Source organism: Rosa rugosa, chromosome 5, assembly GCF_958449725.1.
Source record: "Rosa rugosa chromosome 5, drRosRugo1.1, whole genome shotgun sequence".
NCBI lineage: Eukaryota > Viridiplantae > Streptophyta > Magnoliopsida > Rosales > Rosaceae > Rosa > Rosa rugosa.
In genome coordinates this window covers 54,583,153-54,608,261 of record NC_084824.1, presented here as the reverse complement: position 1 = coordinate 54,608,261, position 25,109 = coordinate 54,583,153, and the positions used below count along the sequence as shown (strand labels likewise).

Sequence of the window (25,109 nt, the reverse complement as noted above, 5' to 3'; positions counted from 1 at the left end):
TCCCAGAAAATTTCAAGAAATTAATAACGAATTTTCGGGGTATTACATTCTACCCTCCTTAAAGAAATTTCGTCCTGAAATTTAAGCGCACTTACTAAAAAGAAAACAGGTACGGCCAACCTAACAATCGAATCCGATCTCCACCATTACCAAAATTACAACAAGTCTGCAAAACTACGGCTCTTTACACAGACTACACAACATTCCAGAATCCTGTTATCACAACAATATCTGCATCATTTCACAAATCATGCAACTTTAATACTACGGGAATTTGGAAATGAAACCCTGTCTTTCAACTCGAATCAACAATACAATGTTCCTTTACAGTCATCATTTCACAAAGTCACAATAAGCTTTCTATGCATCAATACCACACAGAAAACTCAATCATAAAGACAATAGAGCATGCATCATATCTTAACAAGTATTCTACTACCTCAAAACACAAAATCACTCTAACGTTTAGCCTTAATCAACTCACACATAAAACTACATAACATACACGCACACAATCGAAGTGGTAGGAAATCTCTACCACCACAACAAAGAAGGATGCATCACGCAGCCTATCACTCATAACAGGAAGCCACACGCAATAATCTAACTATAAACATCATGCGAAACCCAACACCACACCACATACGGAAAGAAGTACTCTACCATCACATATCCCTCTAGCAAAAAAAGTAAAATTAGATAGAGTACCTTTTGCCCCTACACCTTGCTGACCAATAGCAAACATTCTAGCCTGACCCGGAGACAACAATCTCTGCTGGTTCCTCTGCCCACCATCCTGATGTCGGGTACACTCCCTGGAAATATGCCCCACCTGTCCACAAGTAAAGCATACTCTGGTCTTTGCCTTCGGGCACACTCTAGAAACATGGTCCATCTCACCGCAGTTGTAACATCTCAGAGGTAACGCTAGTGCTACTTGCCTGATAGGTGCAGCCCTAACAGATGCAGTTGCCACTCTAGCTGGAGCCTAATGATGAGTCCGCTGTCTCTTCCAGGACCCACCCAGACTGTCCATCTCATCACTGCTCCCGGCGACTGCCTTCCCCTTTCCCTGGGAATCACTCGAAGCCAAGGTCTCACTCTCATGCATCTTGGCCTCCTGCTCATGGGCCATAGCACTAGCAAAGATGAGTGCCTTCGTAGGCAGCATCAGGGGGTACACAATCTGCCTGATCTCATGCTTCAGTCCCCGCAGAAACTTCTTGGCCAGGGCCTTTGCATCTACTTGCGGAAACGATACAACTGGGAGAACCGTGCCTTATAGTCTCTGACGCTCATATTCCCCTGAACTAGAGCAATGAACTCGAGCTCCAACTGCTCCCTCACTGCAGGCGGAAAGTACATGTTCCGGAAGAGTCCCACATAAACCCTCCCAAGTCAAGGTGGACACATCTACAGCCCTCTCTGTATCGCTCCACCACACTCGTGCCTCACCCTGAAGAAGAAACGTAGCTATCTTCCTCTTCTCGATCTCGATGCAGATGACCATCTCGAAGTACGTCTCAATGTTCTCGATCCAATCATCGGCCAACATGTGATCCTTACCTCCTTGGAATGGGGTCGCTCTGAGCCTAGAAACCTCCTTAGCCAGTCTAGCTAAGTGGATGGCCTCGCCTACATCAACGACAGGTGGAACAGGTACCACGTACGGTACCTCCACCTCCTCCTCGTAGAACTCCTCCACAGGAGGGACCTTGCCTCTACCCCTAGCTCTGCCCCATCCTTGGGGCCTATCTCGACCTTTAGCTTTGCCTCTCGGAGGATCCATCACCTGAGAAGCCGTAACACTTGGTTACTACTTGTATAAAACTTAAACACATGTATAAGTTAAATACAAGGAACGACAGGAATTGTCGTGGTCTATCTTCACATTGTCTCATCTTGATCTCCGAACCGCACAGTTTGAAATTGAAGTGAGGAGAATTCTCGATCTTCATAACGTAGTAGATTCGATGCCTGATGCGTTTTCTGATATCGCTAAAGTGACGAGATCATACATACCTGCTGCAAACGTGCTTGCAAGGATTGATGTCCCTATGATTAGAGGACATGACACCACCTTAAGAGAGACTAGGCATGGTGTCAATGTCTTCCCTAGTGGAGATGTGGCTCAGGCCGGGCTCCCCACCAGGAAGTGTGGAAGGCCCAAAGGTTCGATGGATTCTCGCCTAAGGAAGAAAGCGAGTTTGGCACAAAATAATCCATTAATCATCGATATAAATGATCATTCTCATGAGAATATTCCGGATTATGGTTATGTCCAAGAGAAATCATTGGGGGACGCTCCAATGTCAGAACCAATTCCAGAGAATAGAGAGATTTCCATGAGTTAGACTAGTGTACATGAGACGTTGAATAGAGACTCTATTACTATTGATGATGCCTTTGCATATTCTGTTGCAAAGGGAATTATAGAGTATGATGATATTGAACCTCGCTCTGCTGAAGAATGTCAACGAAGAGCAGATTGGCCTAAGTGGAAAGATGCGATCCAGGCTGAATTGGATTCACTAGCAAAGAGACAGGTATTTGGGCCGGTAACGCTGACACCCCCAAGTGTAAAGCCTGTTGGCCATAAATGGGTCTTTGTTAGAAAGCGTAATGAGAAAAATGAGGTTGTTAGATATAAAGCCTGCCTTGTGGCGCAAGGTTTCTCACAATGCCCTGGAACCGACTACGAGGAGACATATTCTCCAGTAATGGACGTAATAACGTTCCGCTACCTTGTCAATTTGGTAGTTTCCGAAAAACTTGACTTGTAGCTTATGGATGTGGTTACAGCATATCTCTATGGGGATCTAGATTCAGAGATATATATGAAGGTTCCAGATGGACTTCAATTACCCAAATCAAGTGGCTCTAAGCCACGGAGCACGTTTTCTATAAGGTTAAAACGCTCACTATATGGATTAAAACAATCCGGACGGATGTGGTATAACCGTCTAAGTGATTACTTGATTGGGAAGGGATATATTAACAATGAAATATGCCCATGCGTGTTCATTAAAAGGACAAGTTCCGGATTTGCAATTGTAGAAGTTTATGTTGATGACATGAACCTAATAGAAACTCTAGATGAGTTAAAGGAAATTGCTAAGTACTTGAAATCCGAATTTGAGATGAAAGATCTTGGGAAAACACGGTTTTGTCTCGGACTAGAATTCAAGCACCGTAGTGATGGGATTTTAATCCATCAGTCAGCATATACTCAGAAATTACTAAGGCGCTTTAATGAAGATAAAGCATAGCCTGTGAGTACTCCCATGATTGGCTGTAGTCTTGAGCCTGGAAAAGATTCATTCCATCAAAAGGATTAGGACGAAGAATTATTGGAGGCCGAAGTGCCCTATCTAAGTGCAATAGGCGCATTATTATACTTAACTCAATGCACAAGACCGGACATCTCATTTGCAGTAAACTTGTTAGCTAGACATAACTCTGCGCCAATACGCCGCCATTGGATTGGTGTAAAGACAATCTTTCGATAGTTAAAATGTACAATTGATATGGACTTGTTTTATCCTTACAGAGAGAAGAGGATTGACGGAAGATTGAGATCGGACCTCATTAGCCAAAATGGCGCCGTCCAAAGTATGGCTACCGGCCATGTCGCCGCCGCCGCCGTCGTCCATGGTGGCCGGCGTCCTCCTCTTCCCCTCCATCAAAATGACGGTGATGTTTTGGTGGGTTTTGCTGATGCAGAGTACCTCTCTGACCTTCACAAAGGTCACTCCCAAACGGGTTATTTCTTTACCATGGGAAGCACCCCGATATCTTGGAGGTCTACAAAACAGATCATTGTTGCTACTTCCTCGAATCATGCAGAGATTATTGCTCTACATGAAGTTGTGCGTGAATGCATATGGCTAAGGTCTGTAATTTGACATATTCGAGGAACTTGTGGTTTGAAGTCTACCACAGATGAACCTACATGCATTTATGAGGATAATGCAGCTTGTATTGAGCAAATGAAGTTAGGTTTCATCAAGGGCGACAACACCAAGCATATATCGCCTAAGTTTTTTTATAATCAGCAACAACAATCACTCCTAAAGATTGAAGTGAATCAAATCCGATCAGAGGATAATGTAGCAGACTTATTTACTAAGTCGTTACCTAAATCCACCTTCGAGAAACATGTGAAGAGCATCGAATTGAGAAAGTTATCCGAACTCCTATGATTGTAGTAATCAGGGGGAGATGTTGACATCAGGGGGAGGTATGATGTCTACATGTTTGATCTCGAAGAGTGAAGGATGTGTTGTACTCTTTTTCTCCTCCTCAAGGTTGTTTTTTCCCACATGGTTTTTATTACTCGAGCAAAGTTTTTAACGTGACAACGATCAAAGCGTCATCACCAAGTTTGAGCGGCACAAGAGGGAGTATTGAAGAATGTTGACTTTAGTGTGCCTTGTCAAACTAGGATTAGTTCTATAGTTGTAATAGGAGAGATTTCCTACTCCGAGTTAGAATAGGAATCCTTGTATTCCAAGATGATGTACTAATTTGTCATCCCTATATATAGGGCTCCTATTATCAATGAATACACACAACTATTCTCCCAATTCTCTCTACATTCCAATTTCCTTAAACAAAAACTACTTTTTAGTACAGCATGATATAAAAGATAGTTTCTTTATCATGAATTACAATTCAGAATGTCAGGGTGTAAGAATAGCCTCGACAAACATTCTTCATAGAGAAAATTGAACAAGGAACAAACAGAAAGGAAAGAATTTCCCTGATAAAAGAGACCAAGCCACTAACTTATGTTGTGATTGAACAGACTGAACTCTGTAGTGCTAGATTATGATTAATCGACTAAATCTGTATCATCGAATGCCTTTAGTACTCCATTCAGTGGGTTTTAGTATCCTCTCAGCATCTGCTATACAGTAAATTCATCTTCAAGATAGTTATATTCAAAAGTAAATTAACTTGGCTTTGATCTTTTGACACCTGTTACATATCATATAAAGACATGTCAGTAAGATTAATTTATTATATACAAAGACTTCAACAAGAATGCCTCTGTGTGTGTTCTAACTTCATTTATACTATTGTGACTTCTGCACATATACGCGCACTCAGTTTTTTTTTTCTTCCTCTCTTCTGTTTTACCAAACACTTTTTTTTCATGAAGTGAACTCAAAATCATGCCATGGGTGCGAATCAAGAAAACTTATTTTTGTTGAGAATATATACATCCCACATGGGAAAAATGGGACATTGCCTATGAGTTTATAAGGGTTTGGGCCACTCCATCCATTGCCAATCGGTTTTGGATGTGAACCCCAAATTACTTTATCATGTTATCAGAGCGGGTTACCCACGTGTGCATGCCTAACTGCCACGCGGGCTCTACGTCACCCAAAGTTGTCCACGTGTATGGCTTGAAAATTCGCCACACGTGCGGGGGCGTGTTGAGAATATATACATCCCACATAGGAAAAATAGGACCTTACCTATGAGTTTATAAGGGTTTGGCCCACTCCATCCATTGCCAATTGGTTTTGGATGTGAACCCCAGATTACTTTATCACTTTTGTGTATAGAAAGGTGCTACTAGTAAATCACTAAATCACCAGTACTATCCATATAAAATAATGGTGCCTGACAAAATTGCAGCTTCCGAAACGTCATCCTGTATATGAGTTTGACAAATATTTGGCCATATTTATGAATTTCCAAGCTGTAATCAATAGAATAAAATTGAATATGCTTATGGCCTGTGCTAGGAAGATTTTGCTTAAAGTGATAAATTTCATATTCCATGTGCTCAATCCATGGACCATGTGGATAATGCAACATCATGGTCTTTGAACATGATATGTCTTGATCAAATTGTAGACAATAACATAAAGGCACTTGAGCATAGGAGTACAAGGAAAAACGTATAAGCAAGAGTACAACTAAGGGGACATAGCATATACCTTTTTTTTTTTGTTTTTTTTTTTTTTTTTTTTTTGGAAATGGGGATCAATTAAGCTGCCCCAAAGCTAGCCTAAAAGGTTGAAAATAGAACCAACTATTAAGTTTGATGGACAGGCCCAAACAGACAAAAAGAAAAGGAAACTTAATTTCCAACTGAGCTCAGAAAAGCTAGTATAAGGAAATTAACCCTTGTAAAACAACTAATGCATAGGCCCAAAGAACAAGCCCGATCCAAAACAGAAAACCTAGCTACTGCAGACCACCTCGCGCCGCCGACCACGTAGAATTGCCGATGTGTTGCCGGAAGCAGAACATCAAGTAGTTCCATGATGAATAACCGATGCCAATCAAAGCCCAGAACACAAATCATAGGAAAATAAACAACCCAGGGAAGAATATCCCTCAAAACAACCTTATACTGTCCACCATCAAGACCCAAACCAAGAAAGAGTCGTGGCTGCCGAAAGAGGACCGAGAACCAGAACCATAGAGAATGAGGGGTGACGAACCCATGCGTGAGCACCCATACTCACCTAGGTAAGTGCCTTGCACTTTATCATCGCAGCCAGAGTAGCTCTCATGGAGGTTGAGAGTGAAATGAGAGGAATTGTTTTGGGGTTGGGTAATCAAAGATCTGGAAAGATGTGAGATTGATTGACATTGAGAAAGAAAGAAAAGAATAGGTGAGGAACAATGTCCTCCCGATCTGGACAGTGCCAGGAATGAACTGGACATAGCCAGAAAATACCACAAAGGGAGAAAATACCACAAATGGAGCAAAAGAAACACTACAAAGGTGAGAGAAGAGCAGCAGATTCTTGAGGATGCTGAAAAGGATGAAGGAGAAAGGACCTCCCCCCAACTCTTAGGCCTTCAATCTAGATCCCAAGGGATTAAGATTTGGGCAAAAGAGAGGGGGAGGGGGATTTTTTCCAGATCTACTTTCTCTCTCTACAGTTTAGAGAGAGGGTCTCGAGCATTAGAGGGTTATGGTTGACTGGTTAGCATATACCTTAGTTTCAAGCTTATTTGCAGTCATTTCAAATTTAGCTGGATCAACATATACCCCACTTAACCAGAATATGTAACCTTTCATAGTGGAATGTCGATAGTCCCCACTGGAAATGGAAAAGCAACCAAAATGCATGATATCAATCAACTAGCAACATAGTAACACAGTGAAAGCTAAGAAAATGAACCAGAAACCAAATATTAATAATGGATCCTATCAACCAATTTGTATCGAACCATGGACTACCTTAATATGCATTTACTAGCTAGCTGATACCACAAATATTCTCCTACAACAATGGAATCAATTGAGGATCAACAATGTGGAGGACTACAAAACGGCTTTGAGACCATTATTCCCCATCATCATTTAGCCAATTCAATCTCAAGTGCCTACCAGATCCAAAGCACCATGCCTTAATTGATTCCATCTGTCCACATTAAGTACAAAGCGACTCATAAAAGCCCTTAGTTGGTTTTGCTAACTATTATATTATGGAAATGTTTTTATCAGAGAAGTTTGTAGACAGTACGCAAGTAAGCTTAGTTAGTAACAACCATTAGTTGGCTTGAAAGACTCTTCATGATCATATGCTTCAACATTTTCTAATACCATGTGCTAGTATCACTGCATTCTTTTTTTTTTTTTGATAATGACAGAGGTACTACCCTAGGTGGGTGCCTCATTATTATTAATAGGAATAGAATACATTTGGGGGGACAACAAGATTCACAAAGATTCATTCATTGTTTCTGTAACATCTGTTGTGAATTTGGCTCGTTGATATGCCTAAGTTGATTAGGATTCAAGGCCAAACCAGATGGGTAAAAGAAGATTAGTGCGCACAGGAATTCTTCTAGTATCCTAATGGGTTTTGGAATAGGAAGAGTTATTCCTATTGATTTAGACCTGGAAAGTAAGTTCTATTCTAGTTAGGAATAGGAAAGCTAGCTCTCTTTCCTTGTTCTAATAGTTTTAGGAATCCTAATGTGACACGTTTGTAACCAGCACCTATAATCTATAAATAGGGCTGCAGGGAGGTCACATAATGTGTCCTCAGATCAGAGAAGAGATCAAAGAGAGATCTCAGTTACAAATAAACACAGGGGCAGGGAGAGCCAAGGGTGATAGAGAGATCTAGCAAAGGGGTTGGGGATTAGCATAGGGATTTCAATAAGTACTTGTAATCAAGTTGTTATTCTCCATAGTGCTAGTGATTCTCAAGAGAGATCACACAGAGGACGTAGGCAAAGTTTTTGTCGAACCTCTATAAAATTCTGTGTTCGTGTGCTGTGGTTCTTCTTGCTGTGATATTTTACATCATCATCCTATTACTGTTTGCAGTCATAAGTCTATAAAGAGCAATGTTTTAAAACGCTGAAGGCGTACCCGAGGCGTTTTTGGGAGAGCCTTGCAGCCTTGAGGCATAAGGCGCATAAGGCGTAAGCCTTAGGTATAAATCACCTATATTCATGTAATTTCTACTCTTATACATACCACATTATGATTCAACCAAAAGAACATTACTAATTGTCATTTACTCACAATAAATGAAGTACTAGAAGCATATGATTCAACAAAATTACCAACATAAAATGAAATCAAGGATTTAAAGTTCAAACACCAAAGATCAAGAAAGTTCAAACACCTGGGTAGGGAATTTGAACAATACCAACCAACATATATGCATTCAGTCAGTGATACAAAGCAACAATCTTAATGGTTCAGAACTTCAGATACAAGTCAATGATACAAAGCAACAATCTTAATAGTTGTAACAAACTAACAATCAACAATCTTATATTCACAAAGCCTTTAAAAAGCAGAGCCTAAACATTCAAACTTTCAAACAATCTGGTATGGGCTAAAAGACTCAATTTGCAGTAGTTTCAAGTTCAAGTTAAAGGGGACTTCAGAGAATTTTAACTCTCATTCAAGATATCTTACCTTAAAATGCTAGTAGTGTCTCTGCAAGCACCTCTTTAAGTCTGCAGTTCGATCTCCAAGTCTGCAAATCGAACTCCAAGTCTGCCAATCGAACTTGAAGGCTGCAAATCAAACTCCAATAATCGAACTCCAAGTTTGCAACTCGAACCCCTTGGTCTCCTTTACAGCCAAATCGAACTCCTTGGTCTCCTTTACAACCAAATCGTTGAGAAAGATAATGGGTGAAATGAGATTTGCATCAGCTTTGGAAGTGCGAAAGCTGTAAAGGGGAGGCGAATGATGTACGCTGCTCAATGTCGCGACCTAGATAGGTCTTTAAACCTCAGAAACCAAAACGACGTCGTTTCAGAAAAGACCCCAAAAAAAAAAAAACACTGCGCGTACGCCTTTGGCGCCTTGCTCGCCGGCTCAGGAGCCTCGTCGCCTTCTCATCGAAGCTGACTCAATTTAGGTGCTGATTTTCGCTTTTTAGGCCTCAAGCGCGCCTCAAGGAGCGTTTTTTTAATTCATTGATAAAGAGAAACAAGGTTCTGGGTAAAAGGTGCATATATTTACTACAACATCTGAGTTCTAGCTAGGAGACAGGAAAGTTTAATCACATAATTAAAGTGTGATACAGAGAGTACTTCATACAGAGGGTTTGGAGCATATTTAGAAAGAAAGAAAAAAGAGAGAGTACAGAGAGCCATTTTGTTCCCTACTGATCGATTTAATCGCATAGTTTAAAGATGAACGTCATTGTCCTCTCTTTTTCTTGTATTCACAGTTTCAGAGTATTAAAATCAATGTCATTGCCTTGTGTACTGTAGCCACTATTTACTCAAAATAATATATAGACTATAATCATTTAAGACTGCAAATGCATATATGAATTTGGACTGACCTATGTAGTGCTTATAGTGTAAAGTGACAGGGCCATTTGGTCAATTCTGAAGTAACTGCTGCTAGGCTGAAAATGTGAAATTTGCCCTTAATGCACCTCAGAATTAGACAGATTTAATGTATAGCATTAATCAACCAGAAACATTATTACTAGATAACATTAATCAAAATGTTCAAATATTAATACTGGATCATATCAACCAATTTGTATGGACTACCTTGATTTGCAGAGCCTAGCTGACTGCCACCAATGCTCTCCTACAACAGTGGGATCAACTGAAAATCAACAATCTTATAAAAAAATATTAAAAAAAAATGACATCAACAATGAAGATAATGGAAAAGTTGAGATACTTGAGACCACAATACACATTAAATTGAGGATAGTCCAATACTTCCAACTGTTTTCTAAAATTACAGAGGAATATAGAAAATGAGCTATTCGTCCAGTGTTCTATTCATTTCATTAAACCGGTTTCTGATTGTAGAATTATGATCAAATACAAACCTTAATACGATGCACTATTATTCGAAACTGCATAGTTTAAAATTTTTAATACTTCCTCTAAATTACCAAAAAAAAATAAAAATGAAAGGTTTTTATTCTAAGTGGATTACACATATACACTTACTCCTCGATCAGTTTTGATGAAAAGAAATACTTGTTGGAGAGAGCCTGATCCTGCAGCAGCCTTTGAAAAGACTCATGACTGAAAACCCTTATCAACCGCCACATATGATCGCTGCAATAAAATACATGCAGTTAGACTTTTTCAAGAACACATTAGAAATCAAAATTCCCTTGGTTAATTTAAGTATTGAGTAGAAGTAGTTTCTTCTCTTTCTTACGGTGCCACTAGACCTTGTGAATAGTAGCTAATGAATATGTGCTGCTGATATGATCCAAATAATTAATGCTTGCTTGCAAGAATCTACAATAGTGGCAAACTCCAAGAAGGCGTAACTACTCACAGTATTAATTCCATCCTTAGAAACAATGAAAAGCAATTCCTTCTTCCTCAAGAAGGTCAGCATCCCCCTGCCGCATCACCTTTAAGTAAGATACTTAGCCAAAGCCAAGCTAGAACTTATGATACCAAAAATATATTGTATATGAGTTTGATAAATTATTAGCCATATTTATGAAATTCCAAGATGTAACCTGTAGAGGAAGATTTTGCTTAAAGTGATGCATTTCATATTCAATGTGCTTAACCATGGACCATGTGGACGATGCAACATCATGCCTGTTTAACATGATATGTATCAATAAAATTGAAAGCAACAACATATGGGCCCAAAAGAGCATAGGCAAGAGTACAGCTTAGAGGAGATCGCATTTATGGAATCAATTGAGGACAAATTCACAAATTTTGATACCACAAAACAATCATTCCTATAAAAACATGAAATCGATCTGCAGAATTTTAGAACAGGAAAGAAAGCCAAACCTGAAAATATCAGCTAGTCTCTGAAAGAACATGGCATATATTATTGTTGGAATTATGGAGATCTGGCTGGTGAGGTAGAATCATAATTCGCGATAGTTGACAGCCAATCGGGATAAAGATCAAGATTGGCTTCCCAATCAGAAGTCTGGAAGATTTGATCCGCCATTACAATCTTATTTGAATCATTCGGTGGTTGGCATACGAGGTGAACTCCACAGCTTTTCATTCGATGAGCAGGGGAAAATTGAACTCGACACTTATAAGGCCACCAACTCTTTTGATCGTTATAAGGGCAAAATTCCATTATCTGATCCACCTTTCCCCTTATTTCATCAGATAATGGAATATAAGCTAACCACATATGGTCTGGCAAAGAACTGCGCAAACTGCAAGACTCATGTATGAGTACCCCATTGATGGAAATATCAGCTCGATCGTAAAAAAAAAAATCAGCCGAGTCATCAGCAGAACAAACAGCCAGTCCTATGTTTTCCCAATTCAATTTGCTTGGGATTTCAAAAGAAATTGCACATGTCTTGTACCAGCCTTTTTCATTAGCAGCAACCTCCTTCGAACAATGGAACCACTTTGGAACCTCACAACCGGGAAATACAAGCCTGAACGGGGAGTTGTTCTGCAATAAAATGTTAACTTATTTAATACTGATAAGTAGATTAACACACAAAAGATCAAAAATACAAAAGAAGATCATATCATGAAATATCACACAAGAACATGTATATAAGCAGATTAGGAGTTCTTTAGAGAATCAACAAACCTGATGAGGCCATTGATCCCAAACTCAAGTCTTCTACACTGCTCACTAACCAAAACTCTCTATGGGACAAGTATGTGTGTTGATAATGATAGTGAGAGTGCAGGGACCTGGTTTATATATGATTCATTCGAGGTTTGACTCCCTCCCATAAAGGAAACCATTCAATGTTGAATCACATAATTTTAGTTGTACAGCATTATCACTTGGTTTGGTTTCCAAGTCTTTTATCAGATTTCTTGCATTATCCATTTTGACACACAATGAATAAGCAATCTGCAATTAAGTCACAAGATTTCCATTGCTTATTCTGAAAATAGATTGACAAGTTGTTGATTGCTTGATTGAACTAAATGATAATGTCCATTTTAATCTTACATAAAAATGTCAACTATGTCAATACCGCACGTGTGTAATTTCATGAAATACTGAAATTACAGAAAACAAAATGAGATAGAGAATAAACAGACCTGATTATTCAGCAAAATATTTTCCATCATGTCATAGCACAGACTGTAACTAAATCTATGGCAATTCCACAAGTTCATCTCTAGCGTTTTCAAAGACTTGGGCAATATCAAAAATCTCTCCAGTGATTCACAATCACTCGCATTTACCTCGAGTATATTTGGTGGAAGCTCTGGAATCTCTCGAAGTCTCTTACAACAACGCAAGTCAATCTTTGGCAAGTTGACAAATTTGCCAAGTGCAGGAACAGTAACAAAATTGTTACTTGAGAGATCAAGTTCGGTTAATGTTTGCAAGCAATCAAGACTCCCAATGAAATCAGCAGTTGATAAATTACATCCGTTGATTCTGAATACACGGAGCTTGGGAAGCGCTAGTGAACCACTGTCATGATCATGTGAAATGCTTGCTTTTGTTGGAAATGTAACAAGATTTGAGCATCCACTCACATTTAGGATCTCCAGATTTTGTAACTCATATGTGCTGCATGGTATTGTTGTAAGATTTTTACAATTTGCTAGATCCAACTCTTTCAAGTTGGGGATTCCACTGAAGTCTGGAAGTCCTTTTAGGGATTCACAACTGCTTAAATTCATACATGTTAGCCTTGAAAAATTCTGTATGGCAAAAGAAAAAGAAAAACATCAACCCAGCAAAGGCAGTTACAACATAGTTATCTATTATTTATTTTTTAATGAAAAAAAAAGTCTTGAAATAAAATAGATTATTAGATTATAGTACCTTACTTCCCTCCCATAGTTGTGTGATTCCGCGACTCTCAGAAATATTGAGCTTTACAAGTTTGTTTGCATGATAATCGGATGGAAAAGATTGCAACGGACATCTAGGCCAATCAAGCCACCTCAACTGGTTGGAGAGATAATCGATGTCTCTAGGGAAACATTTATATTTCATAAACTTGCTAATAGAAATATATCTAAGATTCTTCATTTTTGAGAAGCTTGTAGCATTCAAAGATATCGTAGATGATTGTTCCGGAATCTGGATGCCTATAACTTTATTTGTTTCCTACAGTAAAAGAAAGCAAGCATATTAACCTAGCAACATTTATGGTTGCAATTTCTATTCAGACAGAAGAAACAAAACAAAAATAGCAATTTCTTCGAAGCACAAGTACTGTTTTAATGGAGTTTTCTTCAAGGTTTTAGCAATAAATTATTTCAATATAAAATGATTTCTAAATTGAAAAACACAACTATCACTAATATATATACTTACTGTATTATTTGTTAGAACATGGTTGATATCTTCTTCACTCCACACTCTGCTGCGTTTCCCGGGCTCACCAGGTGACTCTTGATACACTATGTCTTTACCCATCTCTTCTATCAAGTCATGCATCCAAATCCTATCTCTGTCAATTCTTATCAAGGCTTTTTCTTTGAGTTGTGCAATAGCAGTCACTGATTTGAGATCATAGCAAGCTTCTAGTATTGGTTTCACATGATCTACGTGCGCCCCTTTAAAGAAACAAGCGATATCAAGAAAACATTCTTTTAAATCTACTCCCAGAGCATCATAACTTATTTTGAGCACGTCTCTTATCTCTCTGTGGGGATCTTCTCCCCTACAACTATCTAATGTAGCTTCCCACTCCTCTCTGCTTCTACGAAATAGATGAGACCCTAAAACTATCAAAGCTAATGGAAGGCCCTGGGCATAGCGTACTGCACGTTGTGCAAGTTTCAGATAATCCCCTGGAGGTCCATTTCTTTTGAATGCATTCAAACTAAACAAGTTCAAAGCTTGATGATCCTTTAACATCTTGACCTCATATACTTCATCAACTTGATGAGCAATTAGCCAACGTTTATCTCTTGTTGTTATGAGAATTCTACTGCCCGGTCCAAAACAATCAGGGGATGGAACTAAGTTTTGTAATTGGCTAGAATGACTCACGTCATCAAGGATTAAGAGAACTTTTTTATTTCGCATCCTTGTCTTTATCAAACCGACTGCTTTATCAACATTGTGCACCCTCAAAGTTTCGTCCTTTAAAATATCAAACAAAAGTGTCTCTTGCAGTTGGACTAGGGCATTTGATCTAACATCTGCCAAGAAACAACTGCATGCAAACTTATGCTGAATTGAATTAAACACATCTTTCGCAATTGTGGTCTTTCCTATTCCACCAGGTCCCCATATGCCTACCATGCGAACAATATTTTCCTTGGCATGTAAAAGTCTGTTGACATCTTCTCTACAAGACTCTAATCCAACTGGATGTTCAGTAACGTGCAACTCACATGAAGGGTTTACTACTCGGGCGGACAACTCGCCAATAATCTTCTTGATAAATTTAGCCTCGGACCTATGATTTTAAAAACATACATACGAAATCAAATAAAGTAGAAGATTAATGGTGTCTTAAAAAATAGGCTAACTAATTAACTGGCTAGTTGGGGTTAGAGACATACTCGCCATCCTTCAAAGGCCATCCAGACAAATCTGCTGCTTCCTTGAGAGCTGCCTTCCATTTGCCCATCTTATCCTTGTATTTGCATTGATCAAGCGTAGCAAATGCCTTACCGAAAGCACCTCTTTGGTGTCGGACATCTGAGGGATCCACCTTGTAGAAAACCGCTCTAACCTCTTGTCCTTTTGATTTTCTGCATTCAAGTATCTTGACCAGCTCATCTAAGCACCACCTTGACGAAGCATAATTTTGAGAGAAGACGATGATTGAAACTCTCGACTCCTCAATTGCTTTGAGAAGCTCTTGTGATATGTCTTCTCCTCTTCTGAGCTCATCATCTATGAAGGTCTCAATTCCCCTCTCACACAAAAGGCTATGCAGATGATCTGTGAAATTAAAGTGCGTATCCTCACCTCGAAAACTCAAGAACACCTCGTAGGTGTAATGATTTTGGTCAGTCGAAGAACGTGGGAGAGAAGAAGATGAAGAACTGGCTGCTGCTTCAGTGGGCAGACAAGCCATATTTTGCTTTGATTTGCGTTGCCCCATGTGGTGTTGCCTTCCTAGAGTGCTTTTCTATTGTAGATCAGTAGATCTGATATCTCAACTCTCCAAGTAGACAGTCCCTGCTGCAATGTGAATGTGAGGTTGAAATTGATAAAATGAGAACCATTCTTTGCAAGTTGCAACTTCTCTTTTACTGTATCAATGTATGATTGCTTTCACTTTTTCTTTTTGACTCGGACGTATGAATAATCTTTTCTTTTCTTTTCTTTTCTTTTTCTTTTTGAGAGGTGATGACTTTTCAGACTTGGAAAATCATTACCTTGATGCTTGACGGGGAAATTATCAATCTTAAGGACACATTACAGAATGCTAGTGAGATTTAACTTCGAAATGTAGAAAAAGCACTGTTATTCGGTGTTACAACAACCTCACCAGTCACCATTCAGCAGCAGCAGCACCATGGTGATAGTAATTTGTTACTTCCTTGGAGTTGCAAAATAAGGAAATGAAAAAGACACATGCCCTTATTCTTAGCATCGGTTACAAGTATTTACATCTCATTTTCAGAACTCAACTAAACGTCGTTAACTGCATAAGACTTGTTAGAAAGAGCCTTAGATATTGCCCTCATGGTATTTGGAGGTCTGTTTATTTTCTATCTCGTTTTGTTTTATGTAATTTCATCAACCCGCCCCAGCCTCACGCCACTTCTCTATGACTATTTCTGCAAACTCTTCATCAACCCGCCCACTCGATGGCTGCAATGGAAAGCACATGTCTAGGCTTTTTCACAAACATGTTAAACCAACATTTTCATCATCCATGGAACAGTTTATTATACCCAATTCAAGGAATGTCGATTTCATAGTTTTACCAACAAATGGTACAAGATTCACCATTTGGTAATATAACATTATATCCAACAAAAAGAACATTACTTTGTAAATTATACCATGAATCAAATTATCTAACTTCAGATGCTATAGCCAAAAGAATAGGGCAACAACTACTGTGTATGAATACTTACCACCCATTGCTTGCACTGACCATCATAGGTCTCATCACTATTGGGGTATATCACTATTGGTTTGCTTGTTACCTGCACATTTGATAGGCAAAGGAATATCAATTATACTAAAATGTTGAGGGGCTAAGTTACATATGCTAATTTATTCCAATTAACCAAAGATCTAACCTTCCGATAGATGAAATCAGCCCCTGCATAAATCTAGGCGGCGTGCAGTTGATTCCAACAGCAAAAACTTGCTTGCATACATTAACAATAGAGGCACACTCAAAGATGGAATCACCACTCACCACATTGATTCCATCTTTAGAAGCAAAAGTAAACCATGCTGGAATATCTATTGCTTCTTCCTCAAGAAGTTCAGCATATGCCTGCACCGTCACATTTAAGCAAGGTATTTAGCCAAACCCAAAGTGGGAACTGTTGGCACAATTAGTCTAAATAAAGATGACTGAAACACCCTCATCTTAAATTTTCTGACATTGAGCTCAGCATTATGTATAGTCCTGACACTTTCCAATGCTTATGGCGAATAAAGCATATTACCTTTGCCTCCAGTTTATTCGGTGTTGTCTCAAATGCAATTAGATCAGCACCAGAGGTTGCTAGAATCTGGACCCTTTCCCTGTGGAAATCTTTCAATCTTTCTAGAGTCACTGCATCGCCGTAGTTGCCACTACAAAGGGAAATAATCCATAAAGAATCAGAACCCGACTATCAATGATGCTCATATAAAGTTATAAACAATGTACAAGAAATTAATATGCAGAGATGTCACCATTTTCTTGTTCCATGTCCAAATAATATACAGTGAACACACAAATCATATGTTGAGTTAACTCACCTATACTCGGGACCATCAGCCAAATAGGCTCCATAGCTTCTCACAGACGCTGCAACTCGAACTGGATGTCTTGAAGGCTTTCCTGTGTCCACAAAATCCCAAGAACCTTTGGTGTATTTGTCATAGTAAATTTCTCGTGCCTCTATTGCAATTTCTACACTTTTCCTGAACAGGGCTTTGGCTTCTTCTTTAGAGAAACCTTTGGCCTCAAAACCCTGAATTGTGGCCTGTATCAGACAAAACAACAAGGTTAACAGTTTAAAATCTTTAAGAAAACTGATAGTAAATCACCAAATCATAAACAAAAAACGGTGTAATGAATCATGAACAAAATTAATTACCTAATAAGATGCGGTTATTATGATGAGCATCAAGGTAGTCCAAATGTACCTATATCAAAATCAAAAATAAATGAAATTTGTCTCATTCATGCTCTGCTATTAAAAGACGGGTCAATGAAAATCCCTAGGGTGTTCATGCGAAAATGAGACTGATTTGGGACTTTGTATACTTTGCCACGTTACTGTCAGAAGCTAAATTCTCATCTTTCATTATTTAAAAATACCTGTTAAGGCAGAAAGATAAAGTTAAATATTCACATATACATAGCTTAACTTTAACTTGTCTCCCAAAAAAAAGGGAAAAAAAAAAACAGTATATGGTACTTAATATTATTAGCCAAACCAAAAAGGGTTAACTGTTGCTATAGTTGGGCTAAAATTTCCAGTTTAGCATTTTTGTCCATATTACACCCCAAGAAAATGCTATGAATCCACCCCAGAAATCACCTTGTATTCATTCATTCATATTCAAAGTTAAAACTTTTTTTTTTTTTTTAGTTGACCATTTTCCTCATTCTCTTCAAGATCTTCATCTTTCTGGGGTTCACATATACACAACAAAAAGAATAGGAATAATCAGTTTGGATATCTTATATAATTAAGCAAATTCTTAAGCACAATGGTTAAATTTAACCACAAATCAAAGTATCAAACTACTCCACGACACAGTGTCTCTCTCAAGCATTTCATCAAGCGGCCCATAGTAGAAACGAATCAAAGAATTCCAATAAACACATCTCTCTCCAAACCCATCTTGACAAGCGGCCCATGGAGCTGAACCCCTTCACAGAAAGGCACAATCTTCGAGCACGCGCTCAATGCAACATCTGAACATAGAGCCCAATAGCCTCGTAACTAAGCCCACAACCAGAGTAACCCTTTATCAGAGAATTGTACATGAACGATACACCCTTTGTTTCTTCTTCTTCTTCTTTCGGGCACAGTCTAAGCTTTCGAAGGTGCCCGTTTTGGCGCATGTGCTAATAAGCTTGGTGACATTAGAGGGTCTCTGGCTGAGGCCTTTCTTAGTGATGTGACAGTGAAGTTGCTTCACTTGGTTTATGGTTTTACAGTTTTGAGTGACCCAGTTGGGGAAGTGTCCTTGGCTATGGATATGGGTTCGTTTTGGTTAGTGGGAGCTATGAAACTTGGGGTGGCTAGTCCAAAGGACTCAGCTGAAGCACTGCAGCCATGGTTGATCGGTCTGCAATGCTTCCATGAGGAGGCCCCTGTTTTATGAAGGGAATCGAGGTGGAGGTTCAGCATTCCTTTCATTCGGCACAAAATGACATTTCTAACCTTTAAGTTGCTATAATGAACTACTTTCAATACAGGATGATACAAAAAATAGTTGCTCTAATGAATGCCATCGACTCTCTATAATTCCTATGAGTGAAATTGGACAGATATAAAGGCAACCCTAATTGGCTTCATTCAATAGAGATGGATGTTATATCTGAATCACAATGTAGCAGTAGATGCCTGGTGGTGATTTAAGGCTATCCAATCTAGGCTATGACTAGGAAAAAAAAAAAACAATGATATCTAGATTTTCTTAGCAAATTAAGTACGATCATACCACAAAGAGAAGACATGGACACATATGATAAACCAGCTCCAAGGTTCGGCTCTAAAAGATAGTTTTAGTACAACATGATATAAATGTAAGAGATGGCATTATATAAATATAGGTTCGGCTCAAAACTACTTTTTAGTACAGTATGATATAAAAGCTAGTTTCTTTATCATGAATTACAATTCAAAATGTCAGGATGTAAGAATAGCCTCGACAAACATTCTTCACAGCGAAATTAGAACAAGGAATAAACATAAAGGAAAGAAGGTAGCGACCTATGTTGTGTCGACTGAACAGACTGTACTCTGTAGTGCTATATTATGATTGGTACCTGAATGAATGCCTTTGAGAAAATAAGAATTCGATATGTTTGGAATGCTTCAATAATATTCACCCCCAAGAATAGGGTTTATAAAGTGATACAAGAGTAATCCTAATAGGAAACGATCTCCTACAATTATACAGAAAATATAATCTACATCTACAAGGAAAGTAAATATTTACAGAATATTCTACACTCCCCCTCAAGTTGGTGCATAGATGTCAATCATGCCCAACTTGTCAATCGAGTTGTCAAACACTTTCCTTGACACTCCTTTCGTAAGAACATCTGCTAACTGATCTTCTGTATACACAAAAGGGAAACAGATGATTTTCCTGTCCAGGTTTTCCTTAATGAAATGTCGATCTACTTCCACATGCTTAGTCCGGTCATGCTGAACAGGATTATGAGCAATTTCAATAGCAGACTTGCTATCACAATGCAAATCCATAGGCTTCTTGAGCTTAAAACTCAAATCTTTCAACACATTACGAATCCACAAAATCTCACAGACTCCATGTGCCATACCTCGAAACTCAGCTTCAGCACTTGACCTTGCAACAACCTTCTGTTTCTTGCTACGCCAAGTCACAAGGTTTCCTCCAACAAAGGTAAAATACCCAGATGTAGACCGTCTGTCCGTCTTATCACCAGCCAATCTGCATCTGTGTAACCCACAACCTCCAACTCTTCCTTTTTTTCAAACAACAAACCCCTTCCAGGTGCCATTTTAAGATATCTCAAAATACGATACACTGCATCCATATGCTCTTCACTAGGACAATGCATAAATTGACTGACCACACTCACAGCATAAGCAATATCAGGCCTAGTATGAGAAAGATAAATAAGTCTTCCTACTAGACGTTGGTACCTTCCTTTATCAGTTGGAACCTGATCCGGATAGATGGCGAGGTTGTGATTCATCTCGATCGGTGTCTCAATAGGGTTGCAGTCAAGCATTCCGGTCTCAGCTAACAAGTCAAGTACATACTTACGTTGGGACAAAGAAATCCCCTTCTTAGACCTTGCAACTTCAATTCCAAGGAAGTACTTCAATTGCCCAAGGTCCTTCATCTCAAATTCCTTAGAAAGATACTTTTGTAGAGCCTCCATCTCTTTTAAGTCATCCCCTGTGACAACCATATCATCAACATATACAATTAGAGCGGTAATCTTCCCCTGACGATGTTTGATGAACAAAGTGTGATCTGAGTTGCTTTGTTTATATCCAAACGCCCTCATGGACTTAGAGAATCTTCCAAACCAAGCTCTCGGAGACTGCTTCAAACCGTAAAGAGACTTCTTCAACTTACAAACCTTGCCAGTATCATAAGGCAAATTTTTCACTCCTGGTGGCATGTCCATATATACTTCTTCCTCCAAGTTACCATTGAGGAACGCATTCTTCACATCAAATTGATGCAGAGGCCAATCTTTATTTGCTGCAAGTGAAATCAAGATTCGAACAGTATTGATCTTTGCTACAGGGGCAAACGTCTCTTCATAATCAATCCCATAGCGCTGAGTGTAACCTTTGGCAACTAATCTGGCTTTGTACCTGTCAATGCTCCCATCAGCTTTAAGTTTTACTGTAAACACCCATCGGCATCCAACAGTCTTCTTTCCAGCAGGCATAGTCACAATATCCCAAGTCAAATTTTTTTGCAAAGCCTCTAGTTCTTCATTCATCGCTTGAGTCCACTTAGGATCTGCCAAAGCATCCTGTACACTACTAGGAATAGATACAGTGGATAATTGATCAACAACAAGTGCATGTGACCCAGACAACCTATGGTTAGACATGTAATTAGCTATAGGATATTTAGCTTTGGTTTTGATGTCTGGTTCATATTGTTTCTTAGGAATGCCCTTGGTAACCCTCTGTGATTTCCTAGGCTCAATATTATCTACCCCAGATGATTCATTCGAAATTAAAGGTACCTGAGGAGAAACATTCGCAGCGGATTCTTTAGTTGACGGTGTAGAGAGGGGGAAGAACTCTGCATCTGTCATATTTGACGAATTATGATGTTGGCTAGAGGACCCCACGGTATCACCATCTATTCTGGAGGACCCCACGGCATCACCATCTATTCCTTTTCCACTTTGTCCTTTTTCTTGTCCAATTTCTCTTCCTACGGCAATTTCATTGTTTCCTTGGCAGATGGAGGGCCCCACGGCATCACCATCTATTCCTTTTCCACTTTCTCCTTTTTCTAGTCCAATTTCTCTTCCCACGGCAGTTTCATTGTTTCTTTGGCAGATGGATGGACCCACGGCAGCAGTTCCCTTTTCTTTTTCTTTTTCGTTTCTCACGGAAGCAGTTTCTGTTTCTTCAGTTGGAGAATTCTCTTCTTTTTCTTTTTCGTTTGCTATTTCGCTTTCAGTTAGAATTTCAGTTGGAGAAGAATTCCCAACTCCAAATCTTGATTCCAAAGCTTCTAATTCTTCAAACTCTTCAAATGCAAATAAATCTTGAGGATTTCCTTCACAACCTCTCTCCCCCTGAAGGGAAGACTCCGAAACTCCCCCTAAATAATAAGGCTCAGATTCGCGAAATGCAACATCAAGAGAAACATACATAGTACCAGTAAGAGGATCATAACATCGATAACCCTTTTTGAATTCCGCATAACCAACAAATATACACTTACGGGCACGGGGATCAAGCTTGCTGCGTTGAGGCTTGGGAATATGAACATAGGCTACGCATCCAAACACGCGAGGTTCAAGATTTGGTAACGACGGAAGTGACATAAGGCTCTGAAGTTTCTGCTGAGGATTTTGAAATTCAATTACCCGAGAGGGAGTACGATTAATGAGGTAAGCGGCGGACTTCACAGCTTCTCCCCAATATTCACGAGGTACATGCATGCCAAACAAAGAGGCACGGACAACTTCAAGTAACTGGCGATTCTTCCTTTCTGCCAATCCGTTCTGTTGAGGAGTATATGAGTTAGAAGTCTGATGTCGAATTCCATGAGATTGCATAAACTCCTGCATAGGACCATTAATATATTCTCCGCCATTGTCAGATTGGAAAACTCGAATATTCTGTTGGTACTGTGTAGACACCATCTTGTGAAACTCTTTGAACATGGAACACACATCACTCTTGTTCTTCAATAAAGACACCCAAGTCATACGAGTACAATCATCAATAAAAGTCACATAATATCGAGCTCCAGAGAAAGACGGGATCTTGGCAGGACCCCAAACATCAGAATGAATTTTCATAAACGGAATGGGACTTCTATTGAGACTAGGTGAATACGAAATTCGATGACTTTTAGCCAGTTCACAGATATCACAACGAAAATCTGAATCACTAACAATCGAAAATAACTGAGGTTGTAGTTTCTTAAGATAACTGAAAGACAGATGACCCAAACGACGATGCCACAACCACACTGTTTCCTTAGCATTCTCTACCCCATTGACCTGATTCACTTGTCCTAACAGCTGTTGCTCTCCACTTGCTGTCAGATCCAAGTAGTAGAGTTTCCCCCTTCTGACACCATAACCAAGAATCCGCCGAGTCAGAATGTCCTGAAACACACAGAAAGAGGGATAAAAAGTCACAATACATGCTAGTGCTAGGATAATCTGGCTAACAGATAGGAGGTTATATGCTAGTGAAGGGACAACCAATACAGAGTCAAGGGTTAATGTGTCAGATAGGACAACAGAGCCTTCTCCGGTTACTGGAGTTGGAGTACCATCAGCAGTAGAAACAATATGTTGAGAGGAGGGTTTCAGCTTTTTCAAGAGGCTAGGATCATTAGTCATATGGTCAGATGCACTTGTATCAATTATCCAAGAACTATTCACAGACACCTTACCCCTTATACCTGACTGTGCTACATTAGCGGAGGCATTAGATGGTTGCTCTTCCTCTGCAGTAGCCACGGTAGCTTTTCCAGGGTTCTTTCGCGGTTTCTTGGTGAAATCCCACCAATCAGGGTAGCCAATTACTTCATAACACCGTTGTTTGCTATGACCCAAATTTCTACAAACCGGACACTTTGTGTTTGCATATGGATTTATTTTACCCAAAAGGTCGCGTGGTGGAGGCATGTTGTGGAGTGCAAAGGTGGTGGGGTCGGATTCCATGTAGCAGAAAAAAGGCCTGTACGAAGTCAAAAAATGGAGCTGCAGCAGCGCAGCAAGACAGGCTTTGTCGGCTAGAGTGGCACGGCTTGGCTCGGCTTGGCGGCTTCAGCAAGATTGCAGCAGAGCTTGTCGGCTAGGCCTATAGGATGGGTCACGTGATGTTGCTTTTCAAGGTTGTCAGAGACAATTTCGAAACTGACTTTGTAAGGGTGAAGCTGGAAAGATAAATTTGGGTGGAAGGATAAATTTGGTCTGGTGGTCCGTATAGCTTGGTTTGTTTGTTGGCTGCAGCAGAATTGTCAGTGGGGCAATGGTGCAGCAGGAGTCTTGTTGGCTGGTGTTCAATCAAACAAAAGATGCCCCAAGCAACTTTTAATTAAATAAGGGATACGTCACCTTTTAATTAAACAAAAGGTGTGGCAATTGATGGTGACCTTCAAGACTTATTTCGAACTTCAAGGTTTGGGTGTTTTTCAGCTTTCGATTTCGGGTTTCAAAGTACGGTGCAAGTTTACAGGATTGAACCTGCTCTGATACCAAGTAGAAAATAAGAATTCGATATGTTTGGAATGCTTCAATAATATTCACCCCCAAGAATAGGGTTTATAAAGTGATACAAGAGTAATCCTAATAGGAAACGATCTCCTACAATTATACAGAAAATATAATCTACATCTACAAGGAAAGTAAATATTTACAGAATATTCTACAAAAATTAACCGACTAAATCTGTATCATCGAATGCCTTTGGTACTCAGTGTTTTAGTATCCTCTCAGCATCTGCTATACGGTAAGTTCATCTTCAAGATAGTTATATTCAGAAGTAAACTTGGCTTTGATCTTTCGACACCTGTGACATATCATATAAAGACATTTAGTTAGATCAATTTATTATGGATTAAATTCAGTTTAGTCCCTCAAACTTTAGGCCTAAAATCACTTTGGTCCCTGACTTTTTTTTTTAATCAACATCGTCCCTGCACTTCCAATTTCCATCAGCCTAGTCCAAAATTTGACTTTGACTCTAATCGTGACGTCATACGCTGAGTTGGCACCGACAAGCATGGCCCACTGTTCAGTTTTTGACTCTCAGTTTGGACGAAATGTCCAAACTACCCTCTTCTCCTCTCCTAAATCCCACAACCCTCCCTCTAACCCTAAAAACTCAGATCTCTTTGCAGCTCTGCTCAACCGCCACCATAAGCGCAACCACATCAGCTCAACCGCCACCATGAGCGCAACCCAATCCTCCTCTCCTACCTCACTTCCTGCTCTCAATCCTCTTCACCATCAAAATCAGTCTCCGACTACACTCTCTCTCTCTCTGTTCTCCCTCATCTTCCAATCTCCCCAAACCCACCATCTCTGTACTCTCCAGAGGCATTCCCACCACCACCCAAACCATCAAAACCATATTTCACTTCATCTTCGCCACCCAAAATCAAAATC

At 39.5% G+C, this 25,109-nt stretch overlaps 3 protein-coding genes across 3 annotated transcripts in view; all 3 read right to left on the bottom strand.

Annotated features, from left to right (window-relative positions):
* The window catches only part of LOC133710642 (homocysteine S-methyltransferase 3-like), a 94,196-nt gene that overhangs the window by 22,899 nt on the left and 46,188 nt on the right, over window positions 1-25,109 (bottom strand). The gene's annotated exons all lie outside the window — the stretch shown is intronic.
* LOC133711922 (disease resistance protein Roq1-like) lies at window positions 13,937-14,806 on the bottom strand (the record flags this gene model as incomplete). Its single annotated transcript, XM_062137993.1, has 1 exon — window positions 13,937-14,806. A coding segment is annotated over exon 1 (729 nt), but the record flags the coding sequence as incomplete, so codon positions are not given.
* LOC133711921 (disease resistance protein RPV1-like) lies at window positions 14,907-15,449 on the bottom strand. The gene has a single exon (XM_062137992.1). It carries the CDS (start codon window positions 15,447-15,449, stop codon window positions 14,907-14,909), a length of 543 nt encoding a protein of 180 aa, XP_061993976.1.